At 39.8% G+C, this 27,799-nt stretch overlaps 1 protein-coding gene across 1 annotated transcript in view; it reads left to right on the top strand.

Moving 5' to 3' along the window:
* The window catches only part of TLCD3A (TLC domain containing 3A), a 51,969-nt gene extending 24,513 nt beyond the window's left edge, over positions 1-27,456 (top strand). The window contains exons 2-5 of the mRNA XM_063444589.1: positions 8,796-8,879; positions 20,266-20,482; positions 23,885-23,980; positions 25,451-27,456. Of these exons, the coding sequence (XP_063300659.1) occupies positions 8,796-8,879; positions 20,266-20,482; positions 23,885-23,980; positions 25,451-25,720 (667 nt within the window). The 3' untranslated portion in view covers positions 25,721-27,456. The remainder of the gene's footprint in view (positions 1-8,795; positions 8,880-20,265; positions 20,483-23,884; positions 23,981-25,450) is intronic.
* Positions 27,457-27,799: the final 343 nt, after the last annotated feature.

Here is a 27,799-nt window from a genome sequence, read left to right as displayed (position 1 = left end):
TGTACTCCTACAATCTCTCCTTTTTTCCCCCCTTTATTACAAACATGTGCTCTACAGTATGCCATACCAATGTGAAGATATGGTAATAGTTGAACTGCATGCAGATGTTGTTGTGGCACTGCACGTTTCTATGTAATCGCTTGCACTTCAAAAATAAAGATTGACAAAAAAATAAATAAAAATTCTGATTCCAAGCCTTGGACTGGCAAAGTTTCAACCATAACCAGTTTTTTTGTTTGTTTTTTAAATCCAGTTATTTCGGAGCGATTTAACAAAAACTGTTCCGAGCACAATCTTCACACATAAAGCCACTTCAGCAAGTTAGCATGCTTAAGTTTTTTTTTTTTTTTTTTTTAAGTATTTTGTTTAGCTAGATCAACATTTATCAAGTAAAACGTCGAAGAAAATGTAATGTACTTGATCTAAAACACTAGTTACCTCAGCTGACTTTGTGTGTGGTAATTATCTCAACTTGTGGTATTGTTGATCTCTAGATTGTCAGTTAATTTATTTGGTTCACTTGAGTAAATATTACATATATATAATTGATACATAGAATTTTCCATAGAAAATATTCCAATTTCAACATTAAATTAAGCAGGCCTGAAGCAGTTGTGAACATAAAATATTGTGCATTTTTCTGGACTTGGGTTAGTGATGGTTCACACAGAAATTTCTGGCCATGTGCGTAATAGGATGCAGACCAAAAAAGTCCCCTCCACAATGGTTAATCAACGTAACAATCTTCATATGACACAATATATTTATTAATTATACCAAAGCCATACATAATACTGTTATGCATATATTCTCTATTTATTTATTCCTGTCGACCAAGATTGTGTTAGTAGATCTCAAAAGTGAACTATTCTGCTATAGGCATTCATACAGCTCACCATTCATAAAAAGGTGCATAATTTGTTATGAATCTAGAGCTACGGGTTGACATAGTCATAGAGTGTCAGATGACTGCTCTGGCCTATCAGTAGCGACCCTGCCTAGTGGCACTCCGCACTTCCTGCATGTCAGTTTCAAAAGCTGGAGTGTTGCTTTTAGGAGCTTTTCAATAAAGACTCATTTTATGTCATTTTAATTTAACTCTGTTGATTATACATGGGGCCATATATTTCTTTATCTTTTTCTGTTTGAAAAATTACTTAGCAATAAAAATGTACAGCTCTGTATTCTATAAAATGTTTTTAATTTAATGTATTTGGAAAAACTATACTGAAACAATGATGAAACATCTCAGTGCAATCCCTACTCTATTCACACTGCCCTCAAATGTCCTCTGATGATACAAAGAATGCTTGGAAGTCTTGTAGTGGGAGATTACCACAGTATAATATGTTGGTCTAAATTCCTTGAGCTCAAACGTTGTGGATAACTCCATATTATCACTATGCTGCAACCACTGAAAGCCATTAGCTGATAGCGTGTAGGCAGGTATAGTCAGGCCCTATTGAAGGAAGCCCTTGGAAGTCCTTCACCTTGTGGTGTAAAGATAAATACACATTATTTACTCAGCAGAGAATGTTAGTGAGGTCTATTATATAGAGCTAATACAATAAGATAACCAACGTGTTGGAGAATGGATCTACTGAAAACGTAATAAACGTAGTGCAACTCAACAACTAAACATTTTGTCACATTGCCTTACTAATAACCAGACACAGGATAGTATACTGTTGTATTTCTGTATTTTGTCACACTTACTGCAAGGCAATGGTAGTTTAATATTGCAGACCCTTTCAGAAATATTACAAGAAAGGGGATACCATGTAAACTTGAAACAATTGTTAACATTTAAAAAGGATGGCAAACACATTTTTTAAAAATTAGAATGGAATATGTAATGGTCCAAGAGTAATTAATAAAGATAAATACTCTTTTATCCTATGTATCTGATTACAATAATAATACAATAATTTGCTGATATATATATATATATATGTTGTGGCAGGCTTATGCAATATATGATCATATAATGTAACTAAACCCCCATTATTTTTTGCCTAGGTGAGGTGTTTTTATATAAAACTATTACAATCTCTAAGATTTAAAAATCATTGTTTAGTTAATAAGCGAGTGCGCTGGATTCTGTATTTTGTATATTTTGGCCCCAGCAGCACCCTATAATATATGCATGTTCAGGTGAGTGCAGCCCTCTTGGTTTCTTTTACATATTTGGGAGTCCCAGGCCAACTCCTTGGTTTTGCACCCCTCCCTGTCACAGGTGCCTCATTCCAGGACCCTATTTAGCCTTGACTTGCAGAGAGTCCCCAGTAAGGAAGTATTTCCCAAGTAAGTGGATTAATCTCACAAGAGCAAGCATTAGGCTGCTACTAGGATAGGACCTGCCAAGAATGGGGTACATTGACGTTGTGGCAGGCTTATGCAATATATGATCATATAATGTAACTAAACCCCCATTATTTTTTGCCTAGGTGAGGTGTTTTTATATAAAACTATTACAATCTCTAAGATTTAAAAATCATTGTTTAGTTAATAAGCGAGTGCGCTGGATTCTGTATTTTGTATATATATATATATATATACATTTGTTTTTGAGATTTTATATATATATATATATATATATATATAAAATCTCAAAAACAAATGGGCTGCACTCACGGTCTTTCTTAGTAGAGTTTTCTTTATTCCAACTTATAGATGTAGATCAACGTTTCAGTCCTCTTAGGGACTTTCTGAAGGATCAAATAACAATAATGTGTGCCTATGCCTCCTTTCACTATTAGAGGGGAGATACTGTAGGAATTTACCGTAATCTATAAACAGTGTGTATTTGTAGCCAGAGATGATAGCCAAGTGTATACCCACTTTTTAGATAGCTTTGAAGATAGTTGATACCTGTTATCTTTGAGACTTATGCAGTTGGTATATATATATATATATATATATTGTAGTCACAGAAGAGAGACAATGGTTCAGGCACTACCAAGGTATAGATAGGCAAATTTATTGGAACTAAAGTGTCCAGCTGCAACGTTTGGACCAAATCAGTCTATTTCAAATAGTGGTTTGGAGCAAACATTGGCACACCTGCATGCCCCAGTAAAGTAATAGCAGAGTGCATTGTGGGAGCATGTGTAGTACATATATATATATATATATATATATATGTACTTAACTCTATGCACATCCCAATAGTAAGATATTTCATATCTATTAACCTAGTACAGTGTACAGATTTATTTTTATGATTTATGGAAGAGGCTCTTGTCCTCAGTACTTTATGTTGCTTTTTGGGCAACTTTAAAAGCCAATACAACAGGGTCCTACCAAACTGTTAGTGCTGGATATTAGTAATTTTAGGAACCAGTAGTAATAGATTCACATGTTCCTTAATCCAGTTAAACAGGTAGAGCCTTATTGCATTATTGTGTTATAGTGAAAATGACATTTTATATTGTCTTTCCACAATTTGCAGTTGTGTACTGTTCCTGTTCCTTTGTTTCCATGTGGGAAATGCAATAGTAAAATAAAATACCTGCACCTGGATTTGAATCTCTTCACCTGGTGACTATTGTTATACGTTGATAGCATGTACAAATAGACGCATTCATTCTAAGGTCAAACAAAAGTTGAAAGTAAACAGTTTCACACATTTTAAAGTGCTAAGCCATGATGAAATAATAGTCAGAAAAGCCCTTATAATTCGCACAGGACTCTTAAAGCACAGTTTGCTACATTAAACATAATCCAACATTAACCCTTTAATAACCAATAATGGGTCAGGTAAATCACAAACCTTCCTGGTGGGGGGGGGGGGTTACTTCAAATATAGGGTTGCTAAAGTCCAGAAACTGTGACAATGGCCAGGCCGATTAACCCAACAAAATGCTAATTTTGAAAACTGAAGTTGGCATATAACTAATTTCTTCTGGCATATATTTAAAAAAAAAAAAAAAAGACAACCCTCTGGTGGCATTGTTACTTGGGGCAGAGCTGAAAATAAATAGTTTTGCCATGAAAAAAGGTATTACCTGACATTTTGACAGAGATTGATCATAAAATGGAGGAATGGAAATTGTAAAAAAAAATCTTTGTTAAATAACCTGAGGTGTCGTCTTTTATAAACTGTATAATTTTGGTTGCTCCTGTTGGGTTCCATAGCCACCATCAATCTAATCTTACAGGCCATGCATTGGAGGTAACTCCCAAGAGCTGGTTAAATAACACCATAGGCACCTACGTAACTTTTTATGAACTATATGTTTTGGATGAAATCAGTTTTTGCTCAATTTTGTATTAAAAAAAGCACAATAAGGGTTTTTGCTAACTGCTTTTCAACTATAAAGCTGAAAACTGAACTATAACTTCCAGAAACCCATGCAATGCCCATAAAGCTTTGCTGGGCAGAAATTTGTGAGAGAAACTGAGCATATCCTAAGCTGATCATTTCCTTGTCTAGACATTGCTTAATGCTTGAAACATGAAGCTTGTGAATTTGCAGCAAATTCAAATGTTACTATAACATTTTTAGCTTCATAATTTTAGATTACAATTCACTTTCAATTTCCAGCAGTCCACACTTTAGTCATCAACCATGTGTATATTCCTTAAAGGGACACAGCAGACCCCTAAAGCACGTTAGCTTGCTGAAAAGCCTTATGTGTGCAGAATGTGTCCCATTTTTTCGTTTTGGAAAAAGAGCAGAATTCAATATAAATTGACACTTTTATAAAGTAACCTGGTTACACCCCCTAGCTTTCAATCAGAAAACCACTCCTATTACTTCCTGGTTTAGTAAGCTCAGTGGAGCTAAACTCAAGAGGCAGCAATTGATCCAAGCACCCGCCTTGCAAAGACTTCTCATTGAGCTTCATTGGGATGTCTGTGATTGCACGGACACAGAAAGTCTGGGTAAGGTTATTAGAGGAGGGCTTGCAAAGGCAGCAGACAAGAGATCTGCAGTTTTTGAAATTTGTTTTTAGATTGCATAACTCCTGTGATAAAATGCTCAATTAAATGCTGGCATTTTTTAATTTGGTGGTATGTCTACTAAACAGTGCTTTTTATTTATTTTGTATCTGGGCAGTGTAGTGCCCCTTATACACACACCCTTCTTATACAGTAGAACCCAAGCCTACCACGTTTTTGAGCATAAATATGAATGTATTCCCACATGGAAAATTACTGTAGGACCATAAACATTTGCCTCTCCCTTTGCAAGTACACAACATGCATTAGAGTGAGTTTTCTGTGTCTCTAGGTTCAGTCATGTAAAATGAATTGGGTAGACAGAACCAACTGAACTATAGCCAAGTAACTACATGGCAATAACAACTTACTTAGGTTAGAGCCCTGGACTTTGAAGGGCTGGTGTATACACCTTCTTATCGGACAAAGACACACACAGACTAGTGGCATTGTTTTCAGAAGTTCTTCAAAGCAGATCACTACAAAAAAATGGAAGAAGAAGAGAATAAGAGCATACAAATTATACCTGGTGGGTAAAGGTGGTGACCAGTGCCACTAAACAAGTATTGCTTGCATAGTGTAATATAAACAAATAAGCACCGGGATTATTATTTTTTTCTAGTGAGTCATTTCAGAATGAGATCACTAGGTGTCTACAGTACTGTGTAGCTTGGAGACAAGGTAAAATCTCTCAAATTAGATCTACAGCTGTACTATATTTATACCAAGGATGCAAGGATACTGGAGCTGTGAGCAACACTACTAGGATAGCATAGTTGAAAGTATGAAAAACATTGAGCAATGTATTTTTAGATAAACAATTTATTAAAGAAATAATTTTATTTGTAATACAGACATCTGTCATCTGGGCAGGTACCTTTTTTTCCTGGTACGAATAACATTAACTCAAGCAGGGTCCTCATCAACCTACTGTTCCTGTAAAGTGCTGCAGAATAGGTTGGCGCTATATTAATGCAAATAACTAATACACCTAGATATTCAGTGGACTTGTCCTCATGTTTTGTCCTTCTAGAAAGGAAATAGGTCATAAGCAACCAGCCTTTGGGATCTGTTCTTTTTTCAGCTGCACTGTGTTGACTGTTCTTCCTCTACACTAATTTCCAAATCTGTCAGATAATCTGGCATTGCTGTAAGGTCCCCAATAACAGGGATTTTTATTTATGCTTTGTTTACTTTGCAAGTGTCCTAGACCAGGGTGTCCCAATTAATTTTTCCCGTGGAACCCTTTGACATAGTGTATCAACATCATTGAACCCACCGGAAAAAAAATAAAAATTCAAGTGCACCGTTTTTTTTGGTTTTTTTTTTAAATGTGCCGGTGTGTGTATATCTGTGCTTGTATGCGCCAGTTGTATATCTGACACCCAAATACACACACTGTGTGTGTGTGTGTATCTCTATGTCAAGGTGTGTGTATGTGTTTGTATGTGCCAGTGTGTATGAATCTGACACACAGATACACACACTGGCAGATAATGGCACACAGATACACACACTGACAGATAAACACACCTTGACACACAGTGTGTATCTGTGTGTGTATATATGTATCTATCTATCTGTGTGTCAAGGTGTGTATCTGTGTGTCAAGGTGTGTGTATTTGTGATGTATGTGCCAGTGTGTATGAATCTAACACACAGATACACACTGGCAGATAGTGGCACAGAGATATACACACACCTTGACACACACTGTGTATCTGTGTGTGTTTGTAAGTATGTATGTATGTATCTGTGTGTCAAGGTGTGTGCATCTGTTTCAAAGTATGTTTATCTGTTTGTATGTGTCTGTGTATCAAGGTGCGTGTATCTGTGTTTGTATGTGCCAGTGTGTATGAATCTGACACACAGATACACACACTGGCAGATAGTGGCACACAGATACACACACCTTAACACACTGTTTGTATCTGTGTGTCAAGGTGTGTGTATCTGTGTTTGTATGTGCCAGTGTGTATGAATCTGACACACAGATATACACACTGGCAGATAGTGGCACACAGATACACACACTTTAACACACTGTTTGTATATGTGTGTCAAGGTGTGTGTATCTGTGTTTGCATGTGCCGGTAGGTGTCAAGGAGTGTATATCTGTGTTTGTATGCGCCAGTGTGTGTATCTCTGTGTCAGTGTGTATATGTATCTGACACACAGATATACACACACACTGGCACACAGATACACACTGACACACAGATACACACACCTTGACTCACAAATACACATACACACTCAAATACACACAGTGACATACACACACTTGCACCCACAGATACACAGTGACAGACTCAGACACACACACAGGCACATACAAACACACTGATACATACTGGCACATACACATACTTAGATGCACACAGTGACACAGAAACCTTGACACAGATACACACACTGACACACACACACTCTTTTACAGACACACACACACTCTCACTGACAAACACACTCTTTTACAGACAAACATACAAACACATATACACTTGCATTGACAAGAACAGATACATTCTCACTGCCAAACACATACACTCACTGACAAGTCCCTGGGGTCCAGTGGGGCTGCTGGCATGATGTCCCTGTGGTCCAGTGGGGATGGCTGCAGCTTGGCGTGCGGTGGAGGCGGGTTTTAACCCCTTCAGTGCCACTGTTGGGGGACCCTGAGGGTGAGGGTCCCCCAAGGATGACATAGTGTCAGGAAATCGGGTTTGTTTTCCTGACACTATAGTGATCCTTTAACCGTGCTTACACCACCTACCCTTGCATCTAAGTGCCCATTTGCCTGGGATTCTCCCCATGACCTCATCAGCCACTACTGTGTTTATTTCCATGCCTTTATTAACCAACTGTCCATTCATAACTCCAGTACCCACCCTGTTTCTAGTGGCTTCTCTCCCTTCCTCTAACTCTAATGAATGTTGTATTCTACTTTTTACAGTAGGTGTCTTTGACAGGAAGCAAGGGGTATGAAGCCGTATCCCCCTTTCTTTCACAAGTGGCTTCCGAAGTATTAAAGAGAACTACTACAAAAAACAAGTTAGTCTCTGCAATGCCACACTACAGATGGGGCAGGAGGAATTAATTGTGTAAGTTCGCTAGTATCACAAAGGCCGACGTAATTATCACAATTCCTCCCCTCATTTAACAGTATTACAAGGACACTAGAGTCACCCATTCACCTTCATCTCAATTAAGTGAGCTGGGTGCAGTGGCCTTGTCCTTTTAGCCATGTAAAGTAAAGCATTCTGTTTTTTTTAACAAACAGCCACTGGAAACACTTCCACTGCACTGATCAAGCAAAACTTGATCACATGACATGGCGACCCCCATAGTAAAGCATTGATTTAATGTTGTCCAATAGGAAATTTGAATGTGTACACGGAGGTTCAATGGTGAAAAAACGTGTAAAACTTAGATTTCTTAGTCATGGCAAATGGACAGGGGCGCACCTTTGTAGATCTAGGGACATTGACAGCATAGCGTTAGGCATACAGGTTTATTTTCAGCTGGTCCTCAGTTCACGAGCATAGTGGACTACCTGGCAAATTTTCCTGGTTTGACTAAAATCCTGTCTGGACCTTTATATAGTGTGTGCATGTGTGTGTGTGTGTACATATCTAAATAAAACATGAATAAAATGATTAATCGGAAATTCTTATTAACATCTTGGTATGGTTCTGCAATTTTATTTATTATTTATCTATTGAAATAATTCATGTTTAATTTAAAGAAATCATACAGAACCTCTTTAGCTGTTTTAATTAATACTGCCTGGTAGCATCAGATAGTCATATGCTACTAATGTTAACAACAACAACCTGTTTATTTTTCAGGATAGTTTCCTCCCTACAAGGAATCCTTGCTGCTACATCTGGGATTATCATAATTACATCTTGCAAAGATGTGAAATTTGACAGGTATCCACAAATAACCTTTGCTTATATGCTTGTAATAACAGAAACTAAGCTGATCCACTGAGCCAAGAAATAATTTCTAATATTAACTAACCATAGGGGGCTTAAGTGGTTCAGTAAGTCACTTTTAATTGCTTTTTTTAGTGGGTTGCATTTCTTCATTATTCAATACAATATGTGGCATCAGTAATGCCTAATCAACAGCCCCTACTAATATACATATCCATGCTATGTGGCATATTTGGTTATGTGGCTTAACTTGTATATAAGTCATGATTACATAGTTACATAGCTGAAAAGAGACTTGCGTCCGGCCTTCCATCACATTTGTTTTTTGCTGTTGATCCAAAAGAAGGCAAAATAAAATCCAGTTGAAAGCACTTCCAATTTTGCAACAAACTAGGGAAAAAAATTGTTCTTGACCCCAGAATGGCAGTCAGATTAATCCTTGGATCAAGACACTATTACCCTACATTGAAATATTATATCCTTGAATATTCTGTTTTTGCAAGTATGCATCTAGTTGCTGTTTGAACATCTGTTTGAACATCTGTATCTGTAAAACCACTTCTTCAGGCAGAGAATTCCACATCCTTTATTGTTCTTACAGTAAAAAAAAATTTTATTTGCCTTAGACGAAATCTTGTTTCTTCCAGTCTAAACCCATGACCTTGTGTCCTATGTAAAGTCCGGTTTGTGAATAGATTTCCACACAATGGTTTGTATTAGCCCCAGATATATTTGTATAATGTTATCATATCCCCTCTGAGGTGACATTTTTCTAAACTAAAGAGGTTTAAATTTGTTAACCTTTCTTCATAGCTGAAATATTCCATTCCTTTTATTAATTTTGTAACCGTCTCTGCACTTTTTCTGGTGCCATAATATCCTTCTTTAGAACAGGTGCCCAATATTGCACAGCATATTCAAGATGTGGTCTTACCAGTGATTTATAAAGAGGCAAAATTATATTCTCATCCCGAGAATGAATGCCCTTTTTCATGCATGACAATACCTTACTAGCCTTAGCCACTGCTGATTGACATTGCACATTGTTGCATCATTTGTTGTCTATAACAATTCCCAAGAGTTCCCAAGATCTAATGTTGCCCGGCGGCCCAGAAAGCTGTCAGATTGTCTCTGTCAGGAGGCATTTAATATATGGTGCCTCCTTTTCCCTCTCAGCTTCAGCAGCCTGTGGGAGTTTGACAGGTCTGACTGTTGCATTGTTTCCAAACTTACATGCAGCTCAAAGGGGTAAAACTGCGGCCAGGCTCACTTACGCTTCCTTAGGGCCTTGCAGATGAAACTGGTGATCTCAGAAGGGGTGGTGGGTCAAGGCATACGTCCACTCAGCAGTGGCTAAGCTGGCTGCAGTAGTCTCTTATCAGTGCTGAAAGGTTTAGTACTAATTTCCAGGGGGTAGGTAGCTTCCCAGGAGGTATTGGCCACAATTGTTGGTGCTAAGCCATAATGTGCATGAGTAGGCATAATCAGGGTCGGACTGGAAAAGAAATTCAGCCTGGGCAGTTTTTAATCACATCGGCCCTCTGAGAAAGGAGCGGAGCCAGAAAGAAGGTGTTTTGTCATCACTATTGTTATGCTATTTCAATGCTCTTCCACGACAGCCCATGCACAGGGCCCTGCTCTTGCATGAGAAAAATACCCAGTATATGTTCTGCAAATTTATTAACATGCTTGCGCTGTGTTTGCTTGTCTCCATAAGTGGTATACCAGAGCAGAAAAGTTCTAGGAAAGTGTATTGTGTATGTGTTTGGAGCCTGCTTGTCAGGGCCGGACTGGGGATACAAAGCAGCCCTGGAAAAAAAATCTATGCCAGCCCCATAAGTCATTGCGCCACGTATTGTCACATGTAATACATACGGCTATGTCTTGCCACCCCAGGTGATTGAGTCATATATAAATACATATTATATGTGTGTGTGTGCGTGTGTGCATTCTAGTGAGTGAGCTTGTCTGTAGTATCAATGAGCTTGCGTATGTCAGTGAGATTGTCTGTGTCTGCAATGTGAGTATGCTTACTGTATAATTAAATGTTTGACTCTGAAAGGAATATGCTATATTAGAAAAAACAAATATATATATATTGACCAAATATAGTTTTTTCTAATATAAAATATTCCTTTCAGAGTCAAACATTTAATTATACAGTAAGCATGCTCACATGCAGACACAGCAAGCTCATTGATACACAGCGTCATAGACAAACAATCTCACTGATATATATAAGCTCATTGACATAAATACACAAGTTTACAGATGCACACAAATAGGCTCACTGACAGACAATCTCACTGACCTGCACAGACAAGCTTATTGGCATACACACACACAAATGTAGTACAAACAAACTCTGACACGCACAAGCTTACTACAGACAAGCTCTGACACGCACAAGCTTACTACAGACAAGCTCTCACACACAAGCTCACTCACAAGAATGCGCACACACACACACAAGCTCTCTCACTAGCAGACATATACACACAGACAAGCTCACACACTAGCAGGCGCACACACACACACACACACAAGCTCTCTCACTAGCAGACACACACACAAACTCTCTCACTAGCAGACACACACACAGACAAGCTCACTCACTAGCAGGCACACACACACAAGCTCTCTCACTAGCAGGCGCACACACACACAAGCTCACTCACTAGCCGGCACACACACACACACAGACAGGGCTGGCGCCACCGATAGGTGAACTAGGCATTCACCTAGGGCGCCGGCCTGCTGGGGGGCGCCCACCAGGAATTTCCTGGTGGGCTCACCCCGTCTTGGGCCGCAGCGCTGGGCTTGCGGCTCTAGAGCCTCCCCTCCCCCCTCAGCACCGGGCCACTCCTCCAGGCACCCGAAGGTGGGGGGCGCCCAGAAGAGCCCTGTCACAGTATGGCTGAGCAGGCACCTTCTTACCTTGATGACAGGTGCCTGCTCTGCCATAAAATCCCAGTGACCGGAGGAGAGGGGGGAAGGAAAAGGCGGCGAGGGAGGCTGTTCTTGCAGCCTCTCACTCCTCCCTCACGCGCCCTCTGTGATGCCGTGAGCCAGAATATGATGTAATTCCGGCCCCGGCATACTAAACGGCGGGCGGGAGGAGTGAGGAGCTGCCCCACACTGGATCCTAGGGAGGTGAGTGTTTAAGTGTTTGTCAGTGAGTGTGTGTGTGACACTGAGTGCCTGTGTGTGTGTGTGTGTGTGTCAGTGAGTGTCTGTGTCTGTCAGTGAGTGTCTGTCAGTGAGTGAGTGTATGTCTGTCACTGAGTGTTGGTCTGTGTGTGTGTGTCTTAGTGAGTGAGTATATGTCTGTCACTGAGTGAGTGTATATCTGTCAGTGAGTGTGTGTGTCAGTGAGTGAGTGTATGTCTGTCAGTGAGTGTCTGTGTGAGTGTGTATGTCAGTGAGTGAATGTCTGTCAGTGAGTGTTTGTGTATGTCTCTCAGTAAGTGTCTGTGTGTGTTTGTCAGTGAGTATATGCATGTCAGTGTGTGTGTGTTTATCTGTCAGTGAGTGTGTGTGTGTGTCAGTGAGTCTGTGTGTATGTCTGTCAGTGAGTGTGTGTGTGTGTCAGTGAGTCTGTGTGTATGTCTGTCAGTGAGTGTGTGTGTGTGTGTGTGTGTGTCTGTCAGTGATTGAGTGTATGTCTGTCGGTGAGTGTGTGTGTCAGTGAGTGAATGTCTGTCAGTGAGTGTGTGTGTATGTCTCTCAGTAAGTGTCTGTGTGTGTGTTTGTCAGTGAGTGAGTATATGCATGTCAGTGTGTGTGTTTGTCTGTCATTGAGTGAGTATGTCTGTCAGTGAGTGTATGTCTGTCTGTGAGTTTCTGTGTGTGTGTGTGTGTGTGTGTCTGTTAGTGAGTGTATGTGTGTCAGCGTGTGTGTGTGTGTCTGTCAGTGAGTGACATGAAGGGGCGGCAAAATGGATCTTTGCCTAGGATGGCAGAAATCCTTGCACCGGCCCTGCACACAGACAAGCTCACTCACTAGCAGGCATACACACACACACAAGCTCATTTACACACACACACACACACACAGACAAGCTCACTCACTAGCAGACGCGCACACACACACAGACAAGCTCACTCGCTAGCAGGCACACACACAGACAAGCTCACTCGCTAGCAGGCACACACACAGACAAGCTCACTCACTAGCAGGCAAACACACACACAGACAAGCTCACTCACTAGCAGGCACACACACACAGACAAGCTCACTCACCAGCAGGCACACACACACACACACACACACAGACAAGCTCACTCACTAGCAGGCACACACACACAGACAAGCTCACTCACTAGCAGACACACACACACACACACACACACAATCACTGTCATGGCTGAAGCTTACTTGGTAGGTGAAGTTTCCATTTTGTAGCCTCTTCCTTCCGGCGAACAATGTGTGGGGGTGGGGCTTACATGAGGGAGGTGGAGCTATGTTCTGGAGGTGGGGCTTGTGTGCGGAGGCGGGGCATGCGGACGAAATTAAGGTTAATTGTGCTGGGAGACTGACAGGGCTGATCAGGGCTGTCAGACCGGCCCCAGGTGCCGCAGCCCACCGGGAATTTTCCCGGTATCCCGGTGGGCCAGTCCGGCCCTGCTGCTTGTGGGATTGTGTGTATGTAGAGTGAGCTGACTCTTAGTTTTTTCCTACTGGGAAACAGATCTAGGAAAACTACAAGGGATATTTAGCAGGAGGTTTGAAAGTCTGAGTTTTATTTTATGGTCTGTAAATAATGTATTTATTGTAGACCCTAATCAAGCTCATGAAAGTGGTAATATACTGTATATATTTGTGCTTTTGCGCTCTGACCTATTATTTGATTATTTGTCAAGTAAGAGCATGTGCTTGGAAGAAGTGCTAAAAACAAAATATACTAGGTATACAAAAATATAAAATAAATGGAGTTTTAAAAGTCCAAATAATAGCCCAAAGTCGAGGACTAAACATTTTAAAAGCAGAAGATTCCTGAGGCTACACTACAGCTGACTGAGGAAGGTCACAGACAAGTGAAATGCGTTTTGGCTGACTTTGGACTTTTAACTACATTTATTTAATATTTTTTTATACCTAGCTGCAGACCAGAGCAGACACATCCCGAAGAGCTCCAAGCTAAATCCAGCAAAATACCAGATTTTTGGCCAGAATTTGGGTACTTACCTTCTCACTACTTAGATTCCCACTTCCCACAGACTGCAGCACTAAGTAGTCAAGATGGGCAGGAAAAATAAAAATCCTAGGGCGGATAAAGCACCTAACAGCCGAGACATTGATGAACTTCTGTGAAACTCACAGAGGGCTGCGTGGGAGAAAATGGCGCTGGGGGATGAGGGATCCTCTTATATGTCTGAAATAAATCTCAGAGAGAGCGCTTCGCTGAGCCCACCATCTCTGAACAAGACTGGCCGAAGAACCAGTCAATGCATGCTTGCTAAAAAGTATGTATGGCGGAAGACCTGGTCTACTTGAAGGACGCCATTAAAGGTCCCACCACGAGGCTTACCCTTCTAAAGGTTTCGGCAAGCACCTAAGAAACTCGACTAACCACATTGGAACTGAAATGTGCAGACCTCCAAAATCAGCAACTTGGTACAGCCAAGAAAGTGGAGACCCTGGAGAACCAAAATCGGAGACACAACCTGAAAATCCGTGGAGTCTCTGACACCATAGTCCTCTCTGATCTCCCACACTTCATCAGGCGTTTGTTCGCTACACTGTTATCGCCTAAGCAGGTGAAAATTGTGAAGTTGGATGGAATGTTTCATCTGTCAAAACCAGCAAATGCATCCTCTACTGCCACTGCGGACCTTATTGTCCGGTTTCAATCGCTCCTCCTTATTAACAGCTGCCCAAAGGAGAACTACACTTTCATTGAGGACTCTCATATCTTGCTGTTCTTGGATCTGACAAAGAGTACTCTTAGCTGGCGAAAAAGGCTTCAACCATACCTGCAATACCAGCGCTCCAAGAATATTCCCTTCTGCTGGGGAGTGGCGAGGTTACTCACGTTTGCACACCAAGGGACTACCTACCGGGCCAAGAATTGGACTCACACTTATGCCAGTTAGACCTGAAGGAACCAAAGCAAGCAAACTAAAGTCTGTCCCGACTGGATCCCTCTACAGTAGCAGAGTTCATCCCAGACCTTCTCGGCGCACCTTACCAGTGGGAGAGACCACCTGAGAGATCAACTCCGAGTCGCAATCTGCTCATCATTTGGGTGCCACACTTTTCTCCACCACGAACCAGGCTCAAGCCTACAAAGCCTACAACACTGCCATGTTTTTAAGTCTCATTTTATTACTTTTTCATCTTATGAATGCTGTTTGATGTGTTTTGTGTAGATTTACACCTCTCATTTACTGCTAATCGTTATATTACTTGTTAGTAATGCACATTTATGGATCCACACATCTTGCAGTCACCTGCTTAAAGTACCTCATAATAATAGCTTGCTACAATATCCCCACCACCACCTCTAGAAACAACAAAAGTGATATGTGTTTGTGCGATATAAGTCCCTAGAGGGCGTGGCCTCATGGAGCACATAAGCCCCAGTGAGTTTATATTTTCTGAGCTATTCTAATGTGCCCTAGAGGGTATGTAACTTCGTTACTTCTTCATTGTGATCTATTGTTTTTAACTCGCAAATAACCTAATTCTGCATGTTTTCAACATAAAGCCAATTCTTGTGTGTTGCCTGTCATATGTCAGGTCTGTTTGGCAATAGCCCACTCACTGTCTTACTCTCATGTGAAATTAAATAAATAAAGATTTTTTTTTATTTTTTTTAAAGTGAGAACTACCAAAAGTCTACCATAACAGCTGATTGAATACATACTTTTCCAGAACTACCAACGATAACTGCCTTGCCCAAAATAGCAAACAAATGTGAATACATACTGCAAAGTCACTACATGGCATCTAAGTGCTACTAACTGCCCAACTCCCAATGCGTGCAATAAAAGGGCTACTGAATTGTGGAAATATAGCCACAATGATATTTAACTGCTAATACACACTTAAAAGGACCTGCTAATATCCAAAGGCAAACACCCTTAAACTATGTCCTTCTGCGGTTTAAAAAAAATGTTATAACCATGCAGCAAGGTAGCACTAATGCTCTCCAGAACACGTACACATAAAAGTGAAATTCTGCTGTGTTGTCCACCGTTCTCCCCCCAAAATAAGTATATACCATAAAAGGAAATAAATATTCCTGTTCCTACAGCCCAAATATTCCTACAGCTTAAATGGTATGACTAGCACAATTGCTTGACTAATTAAATTAATTGCTCTACAGTGTATTGTTTCTGTTACCTAGTGAAATTAATTATGTACAGTATATAGTGAACAGTATCATGTTGGCACCCAGGGAATCACCATTTGTGTAATTAATATGTCTTAATGACCTGTTAAACATAGTGTAAGAACTCTTAGAAGGCATAAGAAAATCGTGGACACATAGCTAATAGGCATAGCTAAAACAAATGTACCTTGAAGATAGATAGTGCCAGGATCTAAACAATGCGTTGAACAGTGCAACAATACATAAATTGATCTTGTGACGAACTGAACCTCGTCATGGGTTCTTGGAGGGGCCTGCTGGCCAGCCTCTTGCCTCAGGACTATGGGCCCTGCAATATACCTTGCCCAATGCACTTTAAAAGGCTCTGTTCATGTGAGTAATGTACTTTTGTACTCCAGACAGAGAGACTGATTCCCTGGAACTGATTTGGGCAGTGACCATGTGCACGGTCGGTCAAAAATAAGACTTCCAGGAAATTCCTGATGCCCTGAACTGATCTGGGTGATTTTTTGATATGTTGGTCACCCAGATCAGGGCTATCAGGAGATGTAACATTTGTGGGGATTTTGTGTGTTTTGGGGGTACTTTTTTTTTTTTAAATATGTGTTTTTTTCTGACTGGAGATAATTGAGTTAATACAGTATCTGACTCGGTTATCTCCCAGGCAGAGGGGAGGGATTGTGTGTTGGAGTGTCGTGCCTTGTAACCTTATAGTTATTGGTCTGTGAAGTTGCAAATCAGTCTACCATCAGGTCCATGTTCGCGTACCCCTTGCATGGGGATTGTTATATAAGGCCAAGTGTGGCTCACATTAAACTGAGATTCGTTTTACCCTTCATGAAGTCTAGGCTCATGTTTGGGGGATTGGAGAGCTATATTCATACTCTGGGGATTTCTATAATCACTATACTCCCTTGGATCACAAAACTTGCTCTTATAAAAGCAGCCTGCTTCGCTCTCTGGACTAGGAGAGGTCAACCCACTGGAAGCTGGATTCTGGTCTTGTAAGGACATGAAGGGGTGCTGCCATGCGACAGCACTGTCCCTTTAAATGTGGGAACCAACTTAGCAGAGAAATAATGCAAGGACACGATGAATGGAGCAATTAAGAAAATGTATTAAAGAAAACCAAAGGATATATATACAAAACAAAATATGTACAATGCCACAAATATATAAATATATACAAGAAATCAATATAAATACAATAGAGCAGGCAGAGTACACGTGATAGTCCTTAGGCAAAAGTAAAGGCCTTAGGCAGCAAGGTCAGAATCACTGGAAATGGAATATAGGCAGTAACACTGCAAGCGAACACTGGAACGGGAGGCACAGGACACAGGACCAGGCAGAGACGAGAACACAGGACCATAAGGACATCGGTACAGGAACACAGGATCAGGATACAAGACACAGGAGCAAGGAGTCAGAATCACGGTAACCAGGAAACAGCAGGTACAGGGTACAGGATGAAGGATAATGATCTGACAGGGAGTGAGGGGAGAAACCAGAATATATAGGTGCTAAACAAAGGCCAGGTGTAGTGCTTAACGAAAAGAAATGAGAAACAGTGCCAAACAGAAACAGTGGTGAGTGTGAGTACTGCACGAGGGCATATTAACTGAGTGTCGTGACAGGTCTTGGGTCCAGCGTGGGTGGAGGACAGCGAGACCCCAACCAAGCTGTGGCGGTTTGTGGGGTTTACGGTGGTTATGGTGTTCCAGTGCAGTGCTAGGAAGCAGGGATTGACAGAGGTGCTGGCAAGTACTAGGAAACAGCGATTGACAGAGGTATCCAGTCGGGGTGCCAGGCGGTCCGTCACAGATCTTTGAGATCTGAGGTAGCGCAATAATACATAGACGGAGCAGACAATCAAATAACACAGCAATACTTAACTGGCCAAATAATGCATAGCTGCATATTGTATGATTAGATTTGTGCGCAAATCTGCTCTGGCCACAGTGGCCAGTCCGTGTGAATAAATTCCTTTTAATCCAATAAGACTCTGAAAATAAGACGAACTTGCATTAGTTAATTTTTACCTAGGTCTAGCTCTAGTGCTTAGCTCGAATAAACAACTTGCAATAATAGAAAATGTAGTTTCTGATTAAAATGCCACTGTCTAGAACAACACTGTTAAATGCACATGATATAATATTTCAAAAGCAAAACATAACATGGTACCCACATACCAAGTGCAGCTATCAGTAGACAAAGGAAATAAATGGTAATAGTCCACTAAATATACAGCAAAAATGTTTAAAGACATGCCATAAAGAGCATACTACATGTTTGCAGTCTAATTCTTTGACTGACACTTATTGGGGACTTGCAGATATGAAAGATAATAAAAGGGCATCCCATGTGTAAAGCACACCGTGTTATATATATATAAGCATAATAAATAATGTACTTAAATGGCATGTAAACCATGTAACCTTAGCAAGGATATTGGAACTGGGGATAGCTGGAGACACATCAGTTATACACCCTTCCCAAGGTTAGGTCTCCATCTTGCATTAAAGATAAAAAGGCTAATAGGCAGGCTGCATGTAAAATGTAACATTTCCAGTATGCAATCTAAAAAGTCCCCCCTTTAATTTCCTAGCTCCGTGATTAACCTCAAACCTGCCCCAGGAAGAGTTGCCAGCTTGGGCCCTACTCACCAAGAAAAGTGGAGGGAAAAACTAAAAAGTCTGCATGCATAATATGTAGATCATGTTTTGCCATGCTGTTGCCTTCTCGAACTGCTGTTCTACCAAACTACAAGGTGCAAAAAAATTGATTCCTCCCCACCCAGTGAAAGGCACACTGCTACCATCGTAATGAAAGTAACTTAGAAGTTAGCCCTGGCACCGGTTCTATCCAAATTAAACTGTGGAGAGTAGCCGAGTGCATAGTGTGTGCTGCTGCAGCAAGCAATAGGACCCAAGCGTGAAGGCCGATGAGACCATGTGCAGTGGGTGGTTTATGACAGCCCTGCCTTAAACTGTAAGATACAAAAAAATAAATAAAGTCACCTGTATCTGCAATGCCGTCAGCATCCCACTTGACTTTGTACTGCCTACCACTGGTGACTATAAATAGGCCGGGAAACCTCTTCCACAACTCCAAGCATACCAGCCATCTCATATATGTGCGTGCATATACATCTATGTATGCATGTTAAGGAATGCTGTGAACTAAACACTATATACATGTAAACTTTTTTTTCCAGCTGTTTCTTTTGTTGATGACCTTATGTTCTGTATCAGTTAGCTAGTGAAATGTTTAATTTCCATTGTCCATGACATTTACAATTTTATTTTCTGATTCAGCATTTTGCAATAGTGCTCCTTGTATTGGTGACTACATTCCTATATCTGGGATATAATTGGTGTGTGAATTATTTTCCGATTTGTTAGCCATTTGCATCACATGCGCACGCACACATTGGTTTTGAATGCATAATGGAGCGTGCATAAACAGTTATTCAGGCTTACGCACGGCCGTATAGTACAAATTCCACCTCAAATTGCTCAGCGGTGAATGATATAATTGGCTTTTGGCAGTTAACCAGGTGTTTAAAAAAATAAAATAAAATAAAAAGTCACACCCTAACACAGGTTTTGTGTACGTCACTATTATATTAATATTATCAGTTTGTTTGAGATGCTATTCACAAATGTTAGCAAACATTGCATTCGCTGACTAATCTATTCTTTTTGTAGCGGAAGGAAATAAAAAGCAAGACAATGATAGGTGTCAGTAAATCAATGATAGATCTGAAAAGAAGGAAAGGGACAAAAAAAAAAACATATAAAGGGGGTGACTAAATTATACCAGAGGGGGGACTGGAACATGTCACTCATACCAGTATTAAAAAGGTCCTGCTTAATAGAGTTGTGCTACAGACCCACCTTTTTGCTGGTGGTGTTGAGTGTCTAAATATATTCTTTACTTTGGTGGCAGTATGAAGGAATGTCCACATCCCCTAGATTACACATTACCAATGCTTAACGATTGTGTGTGCTGATATTATAATACATTATCTTTCTCCTCAGACACTGGCTGGCAACAGGGTACATCTGGTTCATTATTCCATATATGGTGTATGACACGTATGCGATGTACCTTCGGCACTGGTATAAATGTCAGGACAAAAGGATCTTAAATGGGAAAGAACATTTCTCCAAAGCAATGAACAGCCTCCTAAAGAAGGACTTCCTCATGCTCGTCCATCACACTGCAATTCTAACTATTATTGTGCCTATTGGTCTGGTAAGAATGATGAGAAGACTCCAAATTCCTGTTATAAATCGGTGTAGATTTTTAATTTCAATTCCGCAATGTAAATTGCAAACACTGCCATACTTATATTGTTTGTGTAGGATAGAACGATAATATTGTACACGGGGAACAGACAAGTTTTGTTTAAAGGAAACGTATATGTACAGTCCAAATGATTAATGTTGACAACATAAAAAAATCTTCTCATTGTAAATGACTTCCTATTAATACCTTTAAAAGGCAACCACTTCCCTTTCTTCACCAACCTAAAGGCACAAGCCAGGACTATACTTTTCCTACACTAGAAACTGTATTGGTTCAATTTTATTGGTGTAGATTGTATTAGTATTTGCAAACATACAAAACTAAGCCCTGCACTCTGACCCCAAATACTCCTGGGTGGCAGCAATGACTATAGTACACATAAGACCCAGTACATTCTTTGCTTTTTATTGTGTCAGCTGATGTACTATAATTATTGTTGCCGCCGCCCAGGTGTAGTGAGATTAACACAGCGCAGGTCTTACTGTTGTATGTTTGCACTTGCTTTTTATTACACCTATGTGTTCCTTATTAAGGGTTAATGAGTATTATGAGGTTTAGAAAAATGCCCCTCTATCACATTAGAGATTTTGCCTTTTAGCTGAAAGCAGCAAGGTGAATTGTTAGTTTAGTTATCACCTAAGAGGCTTTGCCTTGATGTGGCAGGTGAGCTTACACTCTAATGGCTATTGGAGTGATACTAAAAAAAAACTCAAGTTATGTTAATGCCCCTAGACAGCTGTAACTGTTTTCTTTGATTTTTATTAGTATTTGAGTTGCCCTGAGAGGTCATATTGGTTTTATGACTATGTATTCACCTAGGTGAAGCAAAATATATGTTAATAAATCCTAAAAGACCATGGCTAAATTCCCTTACCTTCATGTATTCAAATGGTTGTTCAACACACATACAACTGTCAATAGTTCTGCTTATGCAAATACACTGTGTCCAGCTTTTGAAGATATCCTCCACGTAACTTAAGGTTGAATTTAATAAATACGGTTACTCATTTCCAAGGCTCTTAAACAAGATCTATATCTTAGTCATGCTAATTTCTAGGGTTAACATAGACGGATCCAGTAGAGAACTATAGATGTTTTATCTGGAAGGGAAAGTAAACCAAAGGTAAGCTTTCCCAAACTAAACACAACCAAAGACAAATGAGTGAAGGGAAGTACATATATATATATAAAAACTTAGCTTCTAAAAACAAGCCTCAAATAAAAAAATAAATAAAAAAAAAACTTGGGGTTGGAAGTGCTTTCACACAGTCCATTTACATCTTTTCTGAATTTATTCTTGAGATTAATTGCTCGTGGGGCCCTTATGCTCGTGGGACAACAATATCGTCAATTCTGATGTTGTCAGCCAAGGAGGCGGGGCAGGCAAGGGGCTAAATGCTGCCCTGGGGTCCAATGAGTATAGGGGCACCATAGGCTTGCCAACTTTTCAGTATATTATTCCAGGAGATTTATTCAGAACTTTCAAAACCCTCTTTTTTAAAAACATTTAGGTTGACTAATCACCGCAGCTGTTATCTGTACATGTGATCTTGTTGTTGCAAATCCATATCTTGACCTTGACGAAAACAACCTACATAATAATTGTACTGAAGCAAGACCAAATTAACACAAATAATTTGGTGAAGCAGTAAACCTATAATTAAGTTAAGATGACCTTTGTGTTCCTAGGCTGTGATTAAATTAAAAAGCTTGCAGGATCTGACTATACTCAGCAGAAAACTACATTAAGCTGTAGTTGTTCTGGTGACTATAATGTCCCTTTAAAGAGAGATCTGGTTTTAGAAAATCTGCACCAATACCAGCCACAAATAGCCCCTTCTTAACAACTCGCGTTGCCTGCTTCTAGGAAAGATCTTGAAGAAAAAGATAACAAAAAATACATCAACCCTTTCATAAATGAGCCTCTTCAAAAAAAAAAAAAGGCTTTTCAATGCATTCATTAAAGGCTTTTTCTGCAATTGTGCTAAGTGTTCCACATGGCTGTCTATTTAAGTGCATCCATATACACACACACACACACACACACACACATATATATATATATATATATATATATATATATATATATATATATATATATATATATATATATATATATTATTTTATTTTTTAAATGATAGACAGGGATTCTTCTGCTACATTATAGCACACAATTATATATGAATAAAATAAGAAAAGGAAAAATATATAAATTTCCTTTTATTTGTTTGTTTTTAATAAATTTAACAAAACTGCTAAATCAAACAAAAACGTAAACCTCACTTAGTCTGGATTGTTACAGAATTTAAAGGACCACTATAGTGCCAGGAAAACAAACTCGTTTTCCTGGCACTTTAGGGGCTTTAGTGGCCCCCTCCTCCCCCCAGGGTCCCACTCTCGTCGGCCTATAAGGGGCTGACGGGATTAAACTCTTACCTTTCTCCAGCGCCGGGCACCCTCAGCGCTGGGGTTCTCTCTTCCCTCTTCCGACGTAACCCCCGAATGTGCATTCAATCAGTCCATAGAAAAGCATTTCTCAATGCTTTCCTATGGACGTGGAAGTGCCTCTAGCAGCTGTCAATGAGACAGCCACTAGAGGCTAGATTAACCCTAGTGTAAACATAGCAGTTTCTTTGGATTAACTCTAGATGGACCTTGCACCCAGACCACTTCATTGAGCTGAATTGGTCTGGGTGCCTGTAGTGATCCTTTAATTTATTTTTTGAAAGTTACAGGGCAAGTGCTGCAAGCAGTTAAATATGGTTTTAAAAGTAGAAATTGGTAAAAGTTGCTGAGACTATATTGTTAATAGGGGTCACATCACATAATACAAAACTGTTACACAAAAGTATATGTTTATAGAAAGTAGATCCCCTATGGTATTTAAAGGTACCCTCTATGCCCATAAAGCACCTCAGCTCATTGAGGTGCTTTAGGGGCTAAATCCTCCTCACAGCTCATCTTGGTGCACTACCTTGGGTGACCTCCACATGGTGTCTTTGATGTCTTAGTACTGGTGCATAAATAAATAGTTCAATATCACCAATCTTGGCAAGACTAGCATTGTGACAGTATGTGTAAAAGCTGCTGTACAACATATGGCTTCAAGCACCCTTAAAATGTGTATGTTCATTCTAGTACTGGGATGGCAAATGTAGGCCTTCGGTAGTTGTTGTTGGACTACATTTCCCATTATTTATATAATTATTGCACTGAATTGCATTACAGTATTAGAGGATGGCAAAAGTGTAGTTGTAGCATGGTATTCAGATAGCCTACTGAATTCATTATTTTTATTTATTTAGCACAATATGTTCCTCACATTTTCTTTTTTGTTTGCTGTTGCAGTTTTTAAGAAGAGATATTGGTGATTTCTTTGTTGGCTGTTTGTTTACAGCAGAACTGAGCACTCCATTTGTATCACTTGGTAAAGTTTTAATACAGGTAATACCAATACCAATCTGTATGATTATACTGTTTGATTTATACTGCCCCCCTTTCAGTCACACGGGAAAGGTGTTTTTACTCTCCTCTTGGTGCAATGGGCCACTTGACTGGATTTGCCCCCCCAGGCCAGGCCGCCAGCCCTCCCCTGGTTCTGCATACTTATAGTAAGGCCCAGTGAATAAGATAAAAAATATTGGCATAAAAGCAGAGGTGGAGAAAAACAGAAGACTAAATGAATCTTCATTTTAAAAATGCTTAGGAATTATTTTAAACAAAATATGTTTGTTAGTTGCAGTCAACAGCATGTGGAGATTTCGTTCCTAGGTTCCCCGTAACCCGTAGTCTAACCCGAATTTGTAACTATGGCCTAAATTTAATATTTTTGGATAAGCTTTTCAAATGACCACAGTCAGTTAGAAAACCTTTTCAAATGATTCATCTACAGAAGTCACTATTAAAGTTTATGACACATTTTTTTGTACATAAATTATTTGAAAAGTTTGAACATTTAAAAAGCTTATCCAACAAAAAAATGAATCAAGGCCTTTAATTTCCATTACCTCTAGCTTACCACTAAAGTATACAGCAAAGTACACAGTAAGTTCCACCTGGCAGAGTGCTATAATTTCCGGCATGTTATCCTGAGAGCATCCAGAATAATATTGTAGAAAAAAACAGCCCTATTTTAAAGTTGACATTTTGAAGGCACAGTTATGACTGTGTGTTCGAATGTTGACATTTCAAAGGGATACGCTTGTGCAAATGTTTTGGACGAACTGATTCATTTCCTCTGTGATGTGGCTCACAAATACCTGACATTTATACATTCTAGAGCAGAAGCTAAAAGATCTTTCCTTATTTGTCCTCAAGTAAGACTGTATTAAAATGGCACCTGTTATGCTCCAAACAACTTATGCTCATTAGATTAAGCATAGGATTTTATCAATACATGCTAGAAAATTTATAGATTAGGAGAAAAACCTATTTAAATTTGTTTTACATTTTTTTATCCCAGCTGTCAGGCAATCACTCGGCGTGCCGAGGCTTTGACTGACAAGGGAGAGCAGAGAAGACCTCAAACAGGAGGTGCCTCTTCTCTCCTCCCAAAACAACTACAGTGCCCTGGCAATAAAGGCTACTCATTGGCTGAGTGTGTCAACTGATCACACCGCTAGGCTTGGCTAAGATAGAGAGCATTTTGGCTCTCCAAAGGAAGTAGTGGAGAAAAGAGTTTGACTTCTTACAATAGGGGGCACCAGGGCACACATGACACCATAACCACTACAGTGATCTGTAGTGGTTATGGTGCTTGCAGTGTTCCTTTAACCCTCACTTTTCAGAACACCTTGATAAATATCCCCCATTGTGCTTGAACAAAATGAGAAAACTCATCAAGATAAAGTAATAAATTACAGTTTTAATTACATTTAGTATTCTTTTACTAAACCATTTCTTTATTTCTTGCAGATAAATTGGCAAAATTCCCTCCTGCATAAAGTGAACGGTGCTCTTGTGCTGATTACCTTTTTTATCTGTCGCATTCTTCTTTTTCCATTCATGTACAATGCCTATGGAAAACAGTATGGGATCCCAATATACAAAGTGCCTTTCAATATCCCTCTGCACTGCAATGTCATAAACGCCAGCATGATGGCCCCACAGATATACTGGTTCTGGCTCATATGTCGAAAAGCTTTAAGACTTTATACCAGCCATCCGCAGACAAAAGACAGATAACACTGTTTGCAGGTGGCAGCAGAGACTGCCATGGATTCATTCCAGAGATAAACTGCCTTGGATGTGACAAGGCCTCTCAGTGTGCCACCAGCCTCTCTTGCAAAGGAGGAAATGTACATGTTTGCCAACCAGTGTTTAAGCTTCCTAAACAACGAAGGGGAAGCATTAACAACCACTTCATGAAAGATAACAAAACACACTGGATATGAATATAAGAGACGCTAGGGTCTTTTTTTTATGTTTTTCAACTGACAGGCTATTTAGTAAGGTGAGAATTGCTGGGAATTCAAAGTGAATTCAAAACGTAAGGCCGAAATAGCCAAACACAACACATAAATGAAAAATTGTCCTAAAGAATCTATTTTGGCTTTTTTTTTTTTTTTTTTATTCACTTTGAATTTCTGGCAATTCTCACTTAAGTGAATAAACCCAAGAATGAAAGTCAAACATTAGGTCAAAATTTGAAAATTCTCAGTCAGCTATATTTTCTGTTCAGTTATTTTAGCGTAACATTTGAAATGCACTCCAACCATTCACACTGTTCGATTTTGCTTTGAATGGAACAGTGTTTGAATGACATAAAATGAAACTAGTGCTAAAATACAATTCCTTCTGTGAGCAAAAGCACTTCTTAACATTCGAAAATACACTGCCTAGCCAAAAAAAAAAGTCGCCACCAAAGAAAAAGGTCACACACTCTAATATTTTGTTGGACTGCCTTTAACTTTGCTTACGGCATGTATTCGCTGTGGCATTGTTTCGATAAGCTTCTGCAATGTCACAAGATTTATTTCCGTCCAGTGTTGCATTTATTTTTCACCGAGATCTTGCATTGATCATGGGAGAGTCGGACCACTGCACAAAGCCTTCTCCAGCAAATCCCAAAGATTCTCAATCCGGTTAAGGTCTGGACTCTGGTGGCAAATCCATGTGTGAAAATGATGTCTCGCTCCCTGAACCACTCTTTCACAATTTGAGCCCCAATGAATCCTGGCATTGTCAACTTGGAATACGCCCGTGCCATCAGGGAAGAAAAAAATCCATTGATGGAATAACCTGGTCATTCAGGTAGTCAGCTGACCTCGTTGTTTGGGCACATAATGTTGCTGAACCTAGACCTGACCAACTCCAGCAACCCCAGATCATAGCACTGCCCCCAAAGTAGGCATTAAGCATGATGGGTGCATCACTTCATCTGCCTCTCTTCTTACCCTGATGCGCCCATCACTCTGGAACAGGGTAAATCTGGACTCATCAGACCACATGACCTTCTCCATTGCCCATTGCTCCAGAGTCCAATCTTCATGCTCCCTAGCAAATTGAAGCCTTTTTTTCTGATTAGCCTCACTGATTAGCGATTTTCTTACACAGCTGTTCAGTCCCAATCCCTTGCGTTCACTTCGCATTGTGCGTGTGGAAATGTTCTTACTTTCACTATTAAACATAGCCCTTAGTTATACTGTTTTCCTATGATTTGATTTCACCAAACGTTTAAGTGATCGCCAATCACGATCAATCAGGACTTTTTTCCGACCACATTTTTTTCATCAAAGATGATGGTTCCCCACTATCCTTCCAGTTTTTAATAAGGAGTTGGACAGTTCTTAACCCAATTTTAGTAGTTTCTGCAATCTCCTTAGATGTTGTCTCTACTTGATACATGCCAATGATTGGACCCTTCTCAAACAGACTAACATCTTTTCCACGACCACGGGATGAGTCTTTCGACATGGTTGTTTAAGAAATAAGAAGCTACTCATTGCATCAGTTGGGGTTAAATAACTTGTTGCCAGCTGAGAGATAATCGTGCATGCAGTAACTATCCATTAGGAGGCTTTTACCTATTTGCTTAGTTAAATTCAGGTGGCAACTTTTTTTTGGCCATGAGGTGTATATATGGCTGCAAGGGTTTAGGTATTTAACACTGCCATTTTAAACAGAGGGAATCATATCCCCTGTGCACTGTACACTTCCTGCTGTAACTTACAGCAGCTGCATCACATTAAAAGACGGTTTGAAGGAAAACTTACAGGTTTAAACTTAAAAAAAAAAACATTGGATACACTGTTTGATATAGCT

Source organism: Pelobates fuscus, chromosome 1, assembly GCF_036172605.1.
Source record: "Pelobates fuscus isolate aPelFus1 chromosome 1, aPelFus1.pri, whole genome shotgun sequence".
In the NCBI taxonomy this organism is placed as follows: domain Eukaryota; kingdom Metazoa; phylum Chordata; class Amphibia; order Anura; family Pelobatidae; genus Pelobates; species Pelobates fuscus.
The sequence above is the reverse complement of the archived record's forward strand: the minus strand, read 5'-3'. Positions and strand labels throughout refer to the sequence as shown.